General features: G+C 37.7%; 1 protein-coding gene across 2 annotated transcripts in view; it reads right to left on the bottom strand.

Annotated features, from left to right (window-relative positions):
- Positions 1-5,422: 5,422 nt before the first annotated feature.
- Positions 5,423-16,720, bottom strand: part of BRDT (bromodomain testis associated) — a 67,547-nt gene continuing 56,249 nt past the window's right edge. For both annotated transcript variants that reach the window (XM_088022941.1, XM_028087644.1), the window contains one exon: positions 5,423-5,491. In XM_088022941.1, the coding sequence (XP_087879067.1) occupies positions 5,423-5,491 (69 nt within the window). The remainder of the gene's footprint in view (positions 5,492-16,720) is intronic.

Below are 16,720 nucleotides of genomic sequence, written 5' to 3' on the forward strand. Positions count from 1 at the left end.
TTGTTCAAGCCACTGAAAAATGTCTTAGGTATGGATTTCTTTTTATCTTACTTAAGTTGTACTTAAGGTCAGGGATTGACATACTCTTAGTAAGAGATCAGATAGTAGATTATTTTAGGCTTTGAGGGCCGCATAGACTCTGTTATTCCTACTGAACTCTGCCATTATAGCACATAAACAGCCATACAGTATACAAAAACTCACGTCTGTCTTTCAATAAGACTTAAAAACAAGCAAGCTGGATTTGACCTGTGGGCTGTATTCTGCCAATTCCTGCTCTAGATCTCTTTTCCTTCTCCATGTCTGTGCTGTGTCCTGGTAGTTATTTGCACATATTTTCTAGCTCACAGATTTTATCTGTTTGTTTTAATCCATTGAGTTTTTTTAGTTTAACACTTTCCTTCCTGGAAGTCTCACTTTTCCAAATCTGCTCATTTTCCTCCAAAAGTCTTATTTCCTCAAACATTTTTACAAATAGCTAGTCTACTTCAGTCCTGGGAAGAGGGTAATGAAGTATTATTTTCTGTGTGTTGTTCATTGTTTATGCTAATCTCACTCATTGTGGCTTGATTTTTTTTGCATCATCAATCTTTGATAGCTAATTTCTTGACCTTAATTTGTAGTGATCCTGCTTATGCCTCTAGCCAACCTGGGACCACTTTAGCCTCTTGAAGACCTTCCTTCAACACTGGTCTGTGGCACAATTAGCATAACACTGCTAGCATCTGAGCTCAAGAAAGCCCCACCATCTGTTGCTTACTGCTCTCCTCCCAACTATATGTGTGTGTGTGTGCGCGCGTGCGCCGGGTGTGGGGTGGGGAGGGTGTTCCCGAGAGAGCTTCTTCTGCCTCAGAGACTGGCAATGCCTTAAAAAATGGGTCCCATGCAGGATTTATTTGTAATACTAGAAACAAAATTGGTAGGTCTCTAAATTTAATTCTAATCTAATCCCAATCAAAATTCTAATGTTCAATTTCACTCAACTTTTAAAAATTGGATAAAGTGATTATGAATTTCTTACAGAATGACAACTACTGCAATTCAGAGGTTCAGTAAGTAAACTGTGGCAGTATAACTGAGAGTTCATTTAGAAAAAAAGAAATTTGGTTCCCTATCTCATAAAAATGTCTTTAATCCATCTGGAATCTTAGTGTAAAAATTAATTATCTGGATTTTAAGTGCAAAATAAAGACTGTTTTACCATCTTAATGTGGGGGTTATAATCCAAAACAAGGTAGAATAGCCAGATACTATAAAGGAAAATCCAGACATATGACTACATAAAATTTAAAATTTTAATGGAAAAAAGGCAATAAATCTCAAAAGACAAACAGTAGATTGTGAAAAAATGTTTCTCAACCATCTAAAAAAAAGGGTGTGGGGGGGACTTTGTACAAACTTATAAACCAAAAGAATTTCCAAAGGCTATTGGTTACTAGGCAAGTCACACGGCTAGCAGATAAAAGATCAACCCCACTTGAAGTCCGGGAGAGAAAAAGTAAAGAAACTGATTATAATCTTTTCATTCAGATTAGCAAAGAAAATGAGGGCAGTAATATCCAATGCTGGTGAGGATAATGGTAAAGTGGTACTTTCAGACTCCTAGGAATGTGACCTGCTCTAACGGTTTTTGGAAAAGTCATTTGGTACCTCCTATTAAAATAAAAACTACTCCCTTTGACTGTAACTACTGACCCAGCAACCCCATCTTAGGAGCTCTACTCTTTAGAAATAGCAGCACCATTATGTAAGGCTATATACACAGTATATTTACTGCAGCTTTGTTCAGTAGAGAAAGACTGGAATTAACTGAATCAATAGGGGATTATATAAATCATGATATGTCTGTTCTAAGGAATGTTGTGCAGCCTTTTAAAAAAGAAAGAATCATGTAATGAGCACTGGGTATTACATAAGACTAATCACTGACCTCTACCTCTGAAACCGATAATACGTTATATATTAACTGAATTTAAATTAAAAAAATACAAAAAAATGAATCCATCTATAGCCATCTAAAGACCTAGACAGATGCTCCTGATGCATTAAAGAAAACTCAATTGTCAAGTAACATGTATAAAGGATCATGTTTCTGTAAAAACAACCCCCTCAAAGTCCTGAAATGCCAATATTTGGATGAGCATAAAAAGACTGAAAGATAGGGGCACCTGGGTGGCTCAGTCAGTTAAGCATCTGCCTTTGGCTCAGGTCATGATCCCAGGGTCCTGGCATCTAGCCCATATTGGGCTCTCTGCTCAGCTGGGAGCCTGCTTCTCCTTCTGCCTCTCTCTCTCATGAATAAATAAAATCCTTTAAAAAGAAGATTGAAAAATATACAAGTTTTGATCTCTCAATAGTTGGGATAGGAAGGAGAGAAATCTTTTCTTACTATACATTGGTAGTAAGATTTCTGGGCAGCATTACGGCTAACTTGAGTTTATGCTCACGAATTTGAAGTGAGACTGGTTATCCTGGTTGCATGTGTTTCTGTAACCACAAACAGCTTCGTGGGTGCACAGCAGGCAGTCAGATTTAATAAGGATTTGAATTTTGCCAAGTGAATACAACAAAGAAAGGAGCAATGGAGTTGAGGGTATATGCAAGGGAGTGGTTATAAATAATAATGCACAACAAACTTGCATAAGGAAAGAAGGCCATGAAGGGGAGAGGTACTGTGAAGAGCACTAGGATTAATGGATTGTAAGGTTGTGGTGAGGCCTAATGATTGCTGGAGTCAAGGGCCTATCTGGAGAAAGCTAGAAAAAGATATGAGGAAGTAGTAAGAGCTTGCTTGAAATTGAGACTAAGGAAAGATTTTAGTTATTGGCAATGACAAGGAATGGCTAGAGTTGATTAGCTCTTAAGATCATTAGCAGAGAATTCAACTGACACTGAGAAGTGTCACTTAGAAATAGTGAGAGACTAAAATCTCTGGGAAATAAGGGGTGACCCAGGGATGGTAAATGAATAAGGGTGGTATAGTCTTATGATCATGAAAAAACCTAAGGCTGGGGGTATTTAGGGAAGAAGGTGGGGGGTAGAAGGGAGGATAGTCTGCAAGTGGCACCCCAAAGGTAAGAAAAACACTAGTGAAAAGAAAGAGGCACTAAATGAGAGCCCACAGCAGAGAGCCCAGGTTCAGTTACAGTAGTGGTTCTCAAATTCTCAAGCTGGTATTAGAATCACCTGGAAAGAGTGTTCAACTAAAGATTGCTGAACCCTACATCAGAGTTTCTGATTCAGTAATTCTGAAGTCTGAGAATTTGCATTTCTAAAACATTCTCAGATGATGCTGATGAAGCTGGTCCAGGGACCACACTTCCAGAACAACTCAAGAACAATAAAAGGGAAAAAACAAACAATAAGATTGGTCACATAGGGAATGTTTTTGATGACCGATTAAGAATCCCAGAAAACACTATGAAAAAGTTTTAGAAGTTGGAGAGTAGTGAGAGATGTGGACAGAAAAGGGGTCCTCACAAAACCAGGCTTGAGTTGAAGGCAAATAAGTTACATGCAGTATTTCATGCATAAAATTAACAGAAGTAAACTCCACAAGAAGAAAAGCCAAAAAGTCTTTTACCAAAAAAGAAAGCATAATATAGGAAGGATCACTTATAAATGGATATTTTCTCTGCTAAAATGACTTCAACCAACCTCCCAAAATGTTTGTGGACTGAGCAAAGTTTAAAGTGTTAAGCTGGTTAAACAAAACACTGAGAACCATAACACAGCTCTCTATCAGGGCTCCTCCAAATGTTAATAGGAAAACCTCAAGCAAGACCTTATTCCTTAATATAAAAAGATGTTAATAAAAGTGAATTTTCTTTTTTCAGATGTAGCCAAAGTTCATTGATTCATCAGTTTTATTAGTTGTTTAAAGGCAGCCGTTGAAACATTTAATGTGTATTTGACAGAAGTAAATCCTTACTATTTTCATTCTCTCTTCAAAATGGAAAATTTCCCACAGATCTTAAAAGTATTACATAATATTAAAAAGAACCAGAAAATACTGAAATGTCTTAAATGAAAAACACAAACACCCTGTAATTCCATCACCTAGAGCTAACCACTATGTGTATCTGATGTATCGTCCTAAAAATATATATATGCTAAAATATATAGAGATTAATCTATGATGATCTTTTAGGAAAATAACAATGCAAACTACTTAGTATATACATACTAATTCCTTGCTTAAAAATAGCCATAATTGAAGGGCGCCTGGGTGGCTCAGTCCGTTAATCATCTGCCTTCTGGTCAGGTCATGCTCCCAGGGTCCTGGGATCAAGCCCCATATCGAGCTCCACATCAGGCTCCCTGCTCAGTGGGGAGTCTACTTCTCCCTCTGCCTCTTTCCCCTGGCTTGTGCTCTTCTCTCTCTCAAATAAATAAATAAAATCTAAAAAAAAAAAAAAAAAAAGCTATAGTTGAACGGGTATGACTACCGCTTTAATTCTAGCAATGTTTCATGAAGGTTTCACCACCATTTTAGCCACTAGTTGATCATATTTTTAAAATGGCTGTCGTTTAGATATTTCAAAAAAATTATATTGATTATAAAAACAAATGAAGTCAAGAAAACCTTTTCTCTCTCTATAATACACACTCACTTTGAATTTTTACTTTAGATGGTATTATAAAGGGGCCTGAATCATGTTACACTTCAAGAGTCCAAAATGTTAAAATATATGAAGTGGATACACATGATTTATACATAATTGCAACTTGAGAATGATGAAACAAAAATAATTTACAGATTTAAAGACTACATAGTTAAGTAAAAATGTAAACATTCAATGCTATCACATATGCATATAAGAATTATATAAGTTCCTATAGAAACTTACATCATAATATTTACTATTATTTTGCTCAAATTTAACATCAACCAAACCATAGGTAACATTCTCTTTAAACTAAATTTCAATATAAATTTTGCATACAGATTCAGCAGAAAATCTTACATAACCTGACAAAAAAAGTATTATTTGTTAGAGATTCTAAATATTTTAAGGCAGAGAGGTCTTTGTTTTAAAAGTTAAAAACTCAACAGGGGCTGTTTTTGATACACTTTTATATATACTTCATTTTTAAACAAGAAGGGGCTATCTCTTTTGGATTTTCACTGCTTAGACAGGGCCTATAATACATATAGCAGACAATTATTTATAAAATGAATAGCATCTGGGAATTTTTTCAATTTTTAGGGATCCAAAATTATGAAATTTCCTGTAAATTATACCATTTAGAAAATGAACATATAGCTATTAAAAATATATGTGAAAATTGTTTAATCATTTTAGAGCAGTCAAAATACAATATTAGATTGGCATCTTGGTGTTTGAAAGCAATCATTTTACCATATGCATTTTAATCTTTTATATCATTCATTTTAAGTTGATGGTTAATTTAGTAAGTTTTAATCAAAGTTGTTTTCAAACATTGTCATAATGTCACTTTGAAGAGTCATATCAATGGTACCAGCCATCTGTAGAAAGAAGGAAAAAAAATTGAGTGTTACTTTAAAAAAATTTATGCCTTCATTAGAACTATAAAAAATGATCACAACATTTAAAACAGATTATATAACATGAACACAATTTAGTTAACATAATGAGTTTATGTAATTTTCTATTTCTCTTCAAATACTGATTTTTGTTAAATTATTGTTCATGTGATAAATAAAACTTAAAACTTACAAGAACACTAAGAACAAGTTTAACTTCTCCAAATAAGAGAGAAAACTCAGCATTGACAGAATATTAATACGGACATGAACTGAGATTATATTGTTTCATTTATCTACAACCAACATAACACTAGACACATAAAATTATTTTCTGAATGGTCCAGTATCTCTATTTGAGGAAACTATAATATGTAACATTAAAGCTACAGGCTTTCCTGGATTCTGCCACTTATTGTGTAACCTAGGGCAAATTATTTAACCAAGTTTATTTTATATATAGGTATTTATGAAAATCAAACCAAATTGCATGTATAACACTCAGTACAACATTGTTCTTAAATGCAAAAAAGGCATTAAAAATAAGCTAAAGTAAACAAAAGTCTAATTAAGACAAAGGAAATAGGGGTGCCTGGGTGTCTCAGTTGGTTAAGTGTCTGCCTTCGGCTCAGGTCATGATCTCAGGGTCCTGGGATCAAGCCCCAAGTCGGGCTCCCTGCTCGGTGAGGAGTCTGCTTCTCCCTCTCCCTCTCTCTCTGCCCCTCCCGCACCCCTGCTCACTCTCTCTTACCCTCTCAGATAAATAAAATCTAAAATAAATAAATAAGGCAAAGGAAATAAATGTTTCTTATATTCTGAAACCTTCTTTAAATGTTCATGTGATGGCATCCAAAATGACACCAACTATAATTTTTTAAAATGTTTTTTGCGGTACCTCAGTGGTGCGCAGTTGGTTAAGCCTTCGACTCTTGGTTTAGCCTCAGGTCATGATCTCAGGGTTGTGAGATTGAGCCCTACTTTGGGTTCTGCGCTGAGTGTGGAGTTGGCTTGGAATTCCCTCTCCTTCTCCCTCTGCCCCCCCGCCTTGCTAAAATAAGTAAATCTTTAAAAATGCCAAATGTCTAGCCCAGAGAGTTCCCCAAAGTTCTATTTTAACCCTCCAATATGAGAGTTGGATACACTGTCCTCAAGTAAATATCATGTGATATATTCCTGTAAGTATCCAGACATACTGCAAATCCTAATAATATGTAATGAAACTTGTTTTTATTTTAAAAGTACTTTATTTCAGACCATCTTCCATCTTGACTAAAATCTGCATGTGTGGGATAATTACTGATATGGAATTGTTATTCTCTACACCAACTAACCTTTGATACCATGATTTACATAACTAACACTCCTTGCAGTTACCATCATAACCTAATATATACACCTCAACCACTCAAATTTAGGATTGAACACGTGGTCAAGGGAACTGGCATGAGGTGAATTCATGGAAGCTCTGCTAGATGTCAAGTTATTATATCTTTTTCGAGTATAGATCTGTAAATTAGCAGCAACATAAGAGTTTGTGCTGTCAAAAATGATAGTAGGCAGATCCAAGATCAGGTTGTTTGTTATCAAAGCTGCTAGATACAGTGTTAGTTACATTTCGGTGGATTCCAGGTCTAGACAAGTTCCAGAAAAGTGCTTAGGATGTTAAGAAATTATATTGGGTTACCTCACTGGGTTGTTAGGTAGCAAGTAAGTTGCTGAGAAATCACTTATGGGTGCCTGAAGTGAGGCCCTCCCTTGTGAGAACCAACAGGAAAAATTCCTAAGTCACTAGAGAAAATACTTCTAGCTAAGTACTAATGAAAAATTATGAGCTCCTAAAAAAATACAAAAAATACATTAAAAAGTTAAATTGTTTAAGTTTAGTTATTTAAACCTTTAGAAAGTTCTGTAAGACCACATTGTTGTAAACTCTACCACATGTTACAACACTGCCAAATGCAGTTTATTTCTACCTTAGTATTACAAAATAAGAAGCTGACAAAACTTTTGTACATTATTCCTTAGTAATTCATTTGTATTATAATCAATATACAGCCAAAGTCAATGGCTTTTTTCTTCTCAAACTATGTTCCTGAATGTCCCATGAATTCCTACATTTTTCCCAGGATCACAAAAATATCCAGCACCCAACAAGGTAAAACTCAACATCTGGCATCAATGATTACCATATAAAGAAGCAGAAAAACATTTCCATAAAGAGACCAATCAATCAACTGAAACCAACCTGGAGCCGACAGAGATCTCAGAATTAGCAGAGAAGCCCATTGAAATAGGTTATAGTTGTATTTCATTTTTTCAAAAGCTTAATAGAAATACAAAAAATATTTTTAAAAACTCAAATTGAACTTTTAAAGACGACAGCTACAATGTCTTAGATGAAAAATACACTGGATGGAATTAACAGCAGATTAGACATTGAAGATTAGTAAATTGAAGCAAAATGAAAAGAAAAAATTGTTTTATTATTTTATTTATTTGAGAGAGCGAGCATGAGTGAGCAGAGGGAGCAGAAGGAGAAAGACAATCCCAAGCAGACTCCCTGATGATTGCAGAAGCCCAACACAGGGCCTGATCCCACAATCTGTGAGATCATGACCCTAGCCAAAATCACGAGTTGGACACCTAACCAACTGAGTCACCCAGGCACCCTGAGAAAAAATAATTGGTTAAATTAAAAGAGCATCAGTGTGGGACAACTTCAAGTGACCTAATAAGTGATTGCTCAAAGGAGGAAAAGAGGAAAAAGAAAAAATATGAAGAAATAATGGCCAAAAATTTTCCAAGCTTGATGGAAACTATAAACACACATCTCCAATAAGCCCAAAAAAGTACAAAAACAACAGACAAAAAAACCCCAGTGATGAATAAAACTTAAAAGCAGCCAGACGAAAGGCATGTTTTATACAAAACAAAGATACCAAATTTCTCACTGGAAATAAAGCAAGAAGCTAGTGAAGAAACATCTTTAAAGTACTGAAAGAAAAAACACTAAAAATCTAGAATTCTATATCCAGCAAAAAGTATATTTAAACAAATAAAGGCAAGTTTAAAACACAAAAACCTGCACACAAGTGTTTATAGCAGTTTACTGTAATTGCTGTAAGCTGGAAGCAACCAAGATGTCTATCAATAGGTGAATGGATAAAGAGTCATACATCCACATACTGGGAGTATTTATTCAGCCAAAAAGAAATGAGCTATCAAACTACAAAAAGACATAGAGGAACCTTAAATGCATATTACTAAAGTGAAAGAAACCAATCTGAAACAGCTATATATTGTATGATTCCAACTATATGACATTCTGGAAAAGGCAAAACTATGGAGATAATAAACAGATGAGTGGTTGGAAGGGATGAATAGGAGGTATACAGGGGACTTAAAAGGGAAATTATTCTGATGGTATTGTAATGGTTGATCTTTGTCATTACATATTTGTCAAACCCATAAAAAGCACAACACAAAGAGTGAACCCTAAAGTAAACTATGGATTTTGCTTGATAGAAACTAAGGTTGACAGTGATGTGTCAACGTGCTGTCAATATTGGTTCATGGATCGCGGGATGCTGATAGTGTAGAAGGTTATGTGTTGATGGGAGCAAGGGAGGAGTATGTCGGAATTCTTCGTATTTTGGGCTCAATTTTGCTGTGAATCTAAAATGCTCTAAAAGATAAAGTGTAGGGGGCCGGAGGAGTAGCAGACCTGGATTTCGTCTGGTCTCAGGAATTCAGGTGAATAGGGATTAAACCATTCTGAACACCTACGAACTCAACAGGAGATCGAAGAAAATAGCAACTCTCTGAACAGAAAAGCGACCACTTTCTGGAAGGTAGGACGTGTGGAGAAGTGAATCCGAGGCGATATTCGGGAGGATAGATGGTGGGGGAGGGGGCCTCCATTGGCCGCTTCTGGCAAGTGATAGAGCCGCGGAGCACAAAATCGGAACTTTTAGAAATCGGCTCCGCTGAAGGACGTTGCTCCAGTGACTAAGTGGGGGGTGGAACCCTCGCAAGACAGTGTGGTCTCAGGACCCTCGGGGTCACAAAAAGACCAGGGGTGCCTGAGTGTGGCAGAGCTCCTGGGTATGAGAGCGGGAAAGCCGGCTGCAGAGACGGAATGGAGGTGCAGGCTCTCAGCTCGGGGTTGCCATAAAGTGTGATCCACGGCACAGTTGGGCCACTGCTCTTCCAGCAGGGACCCAACAAACGGCAGATCCGGGGAGATTCCCCTTTCTCCCCCGGGAGGAGCGGCGCAGGAGCACACTGCAGGGATCTGCTGGGTTTGGAGACTCCACACCAAGTCGGGTGCCAGAGATAGTAACGCTTGGTCACAGGCCGGGTGAGCATGGAATGCGGCTGGAGACGGGGAGGCGGGAGTGATTGACTGCTTTTCTCTGGGGGTGCACTGAGGAGCGGGGACCCGAGTTCTTGGCTCCTCCAGGGCAGAGATTGGGAGGCCGCCATTTTCACTCTCGTCCTCCAAAGCTGAACTGAAAGCTTGGAGGGAACAAAAGCTCCCGAGAGCAAACCCGAGCAGATTACTTAGCCTGGACCGACAAGGGCCGGGCAATTCTGCCTCTGACAAAGACATTTGGGAACCACGGCAACAGGCCCCTCCCCCAGAAGATCAGCACGAACAGCCAGCCAAGACCAAGTTTACCAATCAATGAGAACGGCAGAACTCCAGTGCTAGGGGAATACTGCACATAGAATTCATGGCTTTTTTACCATGATTCTTTAGTCTTTCAAAGTTAATTTTTTTAACTGTCTTTTTATTTTTATTTTTCCCTTTTTCAACCATCTTAATCCCTTTTTTAAAAAAAACATTTTTATTTTTCATTTTTAGAGTCATATTCTATCCCTTCATAGTAGTTACCCTTATTTTTGGCATATATATATGTATATATAAGCTGTTCTCTCTTTAAAGTTTTGAGATATAGTTTCTTCTAACAGATCAATATATACCCTAAATTTCTAGAGTATGGCTTTGTTCTAGTCTCCTGCCTGATCACATACTCTCCCCCTTTCTTTTTTTCTTTTTTTTGAAATCCTCTTCTTTTTTCAAACAACTTCTTATCAAATCCTTTTATAAAATTTTTTATAATTTTCATCTTTACAGTCATATTCCATCCCTTCATCATATCAACCCTTATTTTGTACATATATGAGTCTTTCTTTAAAATTTTGGGAGGCACTTTCTTCTAGCAGACCAAAATACACCCAAAATCTAGTGTGTGGCACTGATCTATGCACCAGCCTGATCATATTTGATCATGTTCTGTTTTTTTTGTTTTGTTCTGTTTTTGTTTTTCTTTTTTCTTTTTTCTTTTTCTTTCCCTTTCTTTTCCCCTGGTTTCAGGTCCTTTCTGATTTGTTCAGAGTATATTTTCTGGGGACACTGTTAACCCTGTTAGCATTTTGTTCTCTCATTCATCTATTCTCCTCTGGACAAAATGACAAAAAGGAAAAAAATCACCTCAACAAAAAAAACAAGAGGTAGTACTGTCTGCCAGGGACCTACTCAATACGGACATTAGTATGATGTCAGACCTAGAGTTCAGAATCATGATTTTAAAGATACTAGCTGGGCTTGAAAAAAGCATGGAAGTTATTAGAGAAACCCTTTCTGGAGATATAAAAGATCTAAAATCTAACCAAGTCGAAATCAAAAAGGATATTAATGAGATGCAATAAAAAATGGGGGCACTAACTGCTAGGATAAATGAGGCAGAAGAGAGAATCAGCAATATAGAAGACCAAATGATGGAAAATAAAGAAGCTGAGAAAAAGAGAGATAAAACAACTACTGGATCACGAGGGCAGAATTCGAGAGATAAGCGATACCATAAGACGAAACAACGTCAGAATAACTGGGATCCCAGAAGAAGAAGAAAGAGAGAGGGGGGCTGAAGGTATATTGGAGCAAATTAAAACAGAGAACTTCCCTAATGTGGGGAAGGAAACAGGCATCAAAATCGAGGAGGCACCGAGAACCTCTCTCAAAATCAATAAAAATAGGTCAACACCCCGACATCTAAAACTAAAACTTACAAGTCTCAGAGACAAAGAGAAAATCCTGAAAGCAGCTCGGGAGGAGATATGTAACCTATAATGGTAGAAATATTAGATTGGCAACAGACCTATCCACAGAGACCTGGCAGGCCAGAAAGGACTGGCATGATATATTCAGAGCACTAAATGAGAAAAATATGCAGCCAAGAATACTATATCCAGCTAGGCTGTCATTGAAAATAGAAGGAGAGATAAAAAGCTTCCAGGACAAACAAAAACTAAAGGAATTTGCAAACACAAAACCAGCCCTACAAGAAATATTGAAAGGGGTCCTCTAAGCAAAGAGAGAGCCAAAAGCAGCATAGACCAGAAAGGAACACAGATAATATACAGTAACAGTCACCTTACAGGCAATACAATGGCACTAAATTCATATTTTTCAACACTTACCCTGAATGTAAATGGGCTAAATGCCCCAATCAAAAGACACAGGCTATCAGATTGGATTAAAAAACAAGACCCATCAATATGCTGTCTGCAAGAGACTCATTTTAGACCCAAAGACACCCCCAGATTGAAAGTGAGGGGGTGGAAAACCATTTACCATGCTAATGGACACCAAAAGTAAAGCTGGGGTGGCAATCCTTATATCAGACAAATTAGATTTTAAACCAAAGACTGTAATAAGAGATGAGGAGGGACACTATATGCTACTTAAAGGGTCTATCCAACAAGAAGACCTAACAACTGTAAATATCTATGCCCCTAACATGGGAGCAGCCAATTATATAAGGCAATTAATAACAAAAGCAAAGAAACACATTGACAACAATACAATAATAGTGGGGGACTTTAACACCCCCCTCACTGAAGTGGACAGATCATCTAAGCAAAAGAGCAACAAGGAAAGAAAGACTTTAAATGACACACTGGACCAAATGACTTCACAGACATATTCAGAACATTCCATCCCAAAGCAACAGAATACACATTCTTCTTTAGTGCCCATGGAACATTCTCCAGAATTGATCACATCCTAGGTCACAAATTAGGTCTCAACCAGTATCAAAAGACTGGGATCATTCCCTGCATATTTTCAGACCACAATGCTTTGAAACTAGAACTCAATCACAAGAGGAAAGTCAGAAAGAACTCAAATACATGGAGGCTAAAGAGCACCCTACTAAAGAATGAATGGGTCAACCAGGAAATTAAAGAAGAATTAAAAAAATTCATGGAAACCAAAGAAAATGAAAACACAGCTGTTCAAAATCTTTGGGATGCAGCAAAGGCAGTCCTAAGAGGAAAGTATATAGCAATACAAGCCTTTCTCAAGAAACAAGAAAGGTCTCAATACACAACCTAACCCTACACCTAAAGGAGCTAGAGAAAAAACAGCAAATAAAGCCTAAACCCAGCAGGAGAAGAGAAATAATAAAGATCAGAGCAGAAATCAATACAAACCCAAAGAACAGTAGAACAGATCAACGAAACTAGGAGCTGGTTCTTTGAAAGAATTAACAAGATTGATAAACCCCTGGCCAGACTTATCAAAAAGAAAAGAGAAATGACCCAAATCAACAAAATCATGAATGAAAGAGGAGAGTCCACAACCAACACCAAAGAAATACAAACAATTATAAGAACATAATATGAGCAACTATACGCCAGCAGATTAGATAACCTGGAAGAAATGGTTGCATTCCTAGAGATGTATCAACTACCAAAATTGAACCAGGAAGAAATAGAAAACCTGAACAGACCTATAACCACTAAGGAAATTGAAGCAGTCATCAAAACTCTCCCAACAAACAAAAGCCCAGGGCCAGATGGCTTCCCAGGGGAATTCTATCAGACATTTAAAGAAGAATTAATACCTATTCTTCTGAAACTGTTCCAAAAAATAGAAATGGAAGAAAAACTTCCAAACCCATTTTATGAGGCCACCATTACCTTCATCCCAAAAGCAGACAAAGACCCCATCAAAAAGAAGAATTACAGACCAGTATCCTTGATGAACATGGATTCAAAAATTCTCACCAAAATACTAGCCAATAGGATCCAACAGTACATTAAAAGGATTATTCACCACGACCAAGTGGGATTTATCCCTGGGCTGCAAGGTTGGTTCAATATCCACAAATCAATCAACGTGATATAATAAACAAAAGAAAGAACAAGAATCATATGATCCTCTCAATAGATGCAGAAAAAGCATTTGCCAAAGTACAGCATCCTTTCTTGATCAAAACTCTTCAGAGTATAGGGCCAGAGGGTACATACCTCAGTATCATAAAAACCATCTATGAAAAACCTACAGCGAATATCGTTCTCAGTGGGGAAAAACAGAGCTTTCCCCCTGAGGTCAGGAACACGGCAGGGATGTCCACTCTCACCACTGCTATTCAACATAGTATTAGAAGTCCTAGCCACAGCAATCAGACAACAAAAAGAAATCAAAGGCATCCAAATCGGCAAAGAAGAGGTCAAACTCTCACTCTTTGCAGATGATTATGATACTTTATGTGGAAAACCCAAAAGACTCCACCCCCAAACTGCTAGAACTCATACAGGAATTCAGTAAAGTGGCAGGATATAAAATCAATGCACAGAAATCAGTGGCATTCCTATACACCAACAAGAAGACAGAAGAAAGAGAAATTAAGGAGTCGATCCCATTTGCAATTACACCCAAAACCATAAGATACCTAGGAGGAAATCTAACCAAAGAGGCAAAGAATCTGTACTCAGAAAACTATAGAATACTCATGAAAGAAATTGAAGAAGACACAAAGAAATGGAAAAATGTTCCACGCTCATGGATTGGAAGAACAAAGATTGTGAAGATGTCAATGCTACCTGGAGCAATCTACACATTCAATGCAATCCCCATCAAAATACCACCCACTCTTTTCAAAGAAATGGAACAAATAATCCTAAAATTTGTATGGAACCAGAAAAGACCCCGAATAGCCAGAGAAATGTTGAAAAAGAAAAGCAAAGCTGGTGGCATCACAATTCCGGACTTCCAGCTCTATTACAAAGCTGTCATCATCAAGACAGTATGGTACTGGCACAAAAACAGACACATAGATCAATGGAACAGAATAGAGAGCCCAGAAATGGACCCTCAACTCTGTGGTCAACTAATCTTTGACAAAGCAGGAAAGAATGGCCAATGGAAAGAGACAGTCTCTTCAACAAATGGTGTTGGGAAAATTGGACAGCCACATGCAGAAGAATGAAACTGGACCATTTCCTTCCACCACACACAAAAATAGACTCCAAATGGTTGAAAGACCTAAACGTGAGACAGGAGTCCATCAAAATCCTAAAGGAGAACACAGGCAGCAACCTCTTCGACCTCAGCCACAGCAATTTCTTCCTAGAAACATTGCCAAAGAAAAGGGAAGCAAGGGCAAAAATGAACTATTGGGATTTCATCAAGATAAAAAGCTTTTGCACAGCCAAAGAAACAGTCAACAAAACCAAAAGACAACTGACAGAATGGGAGAAGATACTTGCAAATGACATATCAGATAAAGGGCTAGTATCCAAAGTCTATAAAGAACTTAACAAACTCAACACCCAAAGAACATATAATCCAATTAGAAATGGGCAGAAGACATGAACAGACATTTTTCCAAAGAAGACATCCAAATGGCCAACAGACACATGAAAAAGTGCTCAACATCGCTCGGCATCAGGGAAACCCACATCAAAACCTCAATGAGATACCACCTCACACCAGCCAGAATGGCTAAAATTAACAAGTCAGGAAACGACAGATGTTGGCGGGGATGCGGAGAAAGGGGAACCCTCCTACACTTTTGGTGGGAAGGTAAGCTGGTGCAACCACTCTGGAAAATAGTATGGAGGTTCCTCAAACAGTTGAAAATAGAGCTACCATACAATCCAGCAATTGCACTACTGGGTATTTACCCCAAAGATACAAATGTCGGGATCCGAAGGGGTACATGCACCCCAATGTTTATAGTAGCAATGTCCACAATAGCCAAACTGTGGAAAGAGCCAAGATGTCCACTGACAGATGAATGGATAAAGAAGTTGTGGTATATATTTACAATGGAATATTATGCAGCCATCAAAAGGAATGAGATCTTGCCATTTGCAAAAACGTGGATGGAACTGGAGGGTGTTATGCTGAGTGAAATAAATCAGAGAAAGACCTCACTGATAATGAGGAATTCTTAATCTCAGGAAACAAACTGAGGGTTGCTGGAGTGGTGGGGTGGTGGGAGGGATGGGGTGGCTGGGTGATAGACATTGGGGAGGGTATGTGCTATGGTGAGCTCTGTGAATTTTGCAAGACTGTTGAATCACAGATCTGTACCTCTGAAACAAATAATACAATATATGTTAAGAAAAAAAAAAGAAGAAGATAGCAGGAGGGGAAGAATGAAGGGGGGGAAATTGGACGGGGAGACGAACCATGAGAGACTATGGACTCTGAAAAACAAACTGAGGGTTCTAGAGGGGAGGGGGTTGGGGGGATGGGTTAGCTTGGTGGTGGGTATTAAAGAGGGCACGTTCTGCATGGAGCACTGGGTGTTATGCACAAACAATGAATCATGGAACACTACATCAAAAACTAATGATGTAATGTATGGTGGTTAACATAACAATAAAAAAATTTAAAGGGAAAAAAATAAAAGATAAAGTATATTACTGAAACAGAAAGGCCAAATTAAGTTATTTTCAGATATACAAAAGCTGAAAAAATTCATCACCAACTGACCCACACTACAAGAAATGTTAAAAGTCCCTTAGGAGAAAGGAAAATTAATACCATTTGGAAATCTGGATCTAAATGAATGAGGAGTACCTGAAATGGTAACTACAGAGGTAAATATAAAACGTGAATTTATTTAGAACTTTTTAAAAAAGATTTTATTTATTTGAGGGTGGGGGGAGTGAGAGCACAAGTAGGGGGTAAGGGCAGAGGGAGAGGGAGAAGCAGACTCCCCACTGAGCAGGGTGCCTAATGCGGGGCTCGATCCCAGGACCTTGGGATCATGACCTGAAGGCAGATGTTTAACCAACTGAGCCACCCAGGTGCCCCTAAAATTTTTAAAAAGATAATTTGACTACTTAAACATGAGCATATAAGCTGGGAGGGGAGAAATGGAAGTACACCGCTGTAAGGTTATTCTACCA

The sequence above is a fragment of the Eumetopias jubatus genome, unplaced genomic scaffold, assembly GCF_037043125.1.
Source record: "Eumetopias jubatus isolate StellerSeaLion01/CBP00866 unplaced genomic scaffold, mEumJub1_p1.0 scaffold_4, whole genome shotgun sequence".
In the NCBI taxonomy this organism is placed as follows: domain Eukaryota; kingdom Metazoa; phylum Chordata; class Mammalia; order Carnivora; family Otariidae; genus Eumetopias; species Eumetopias jubatus.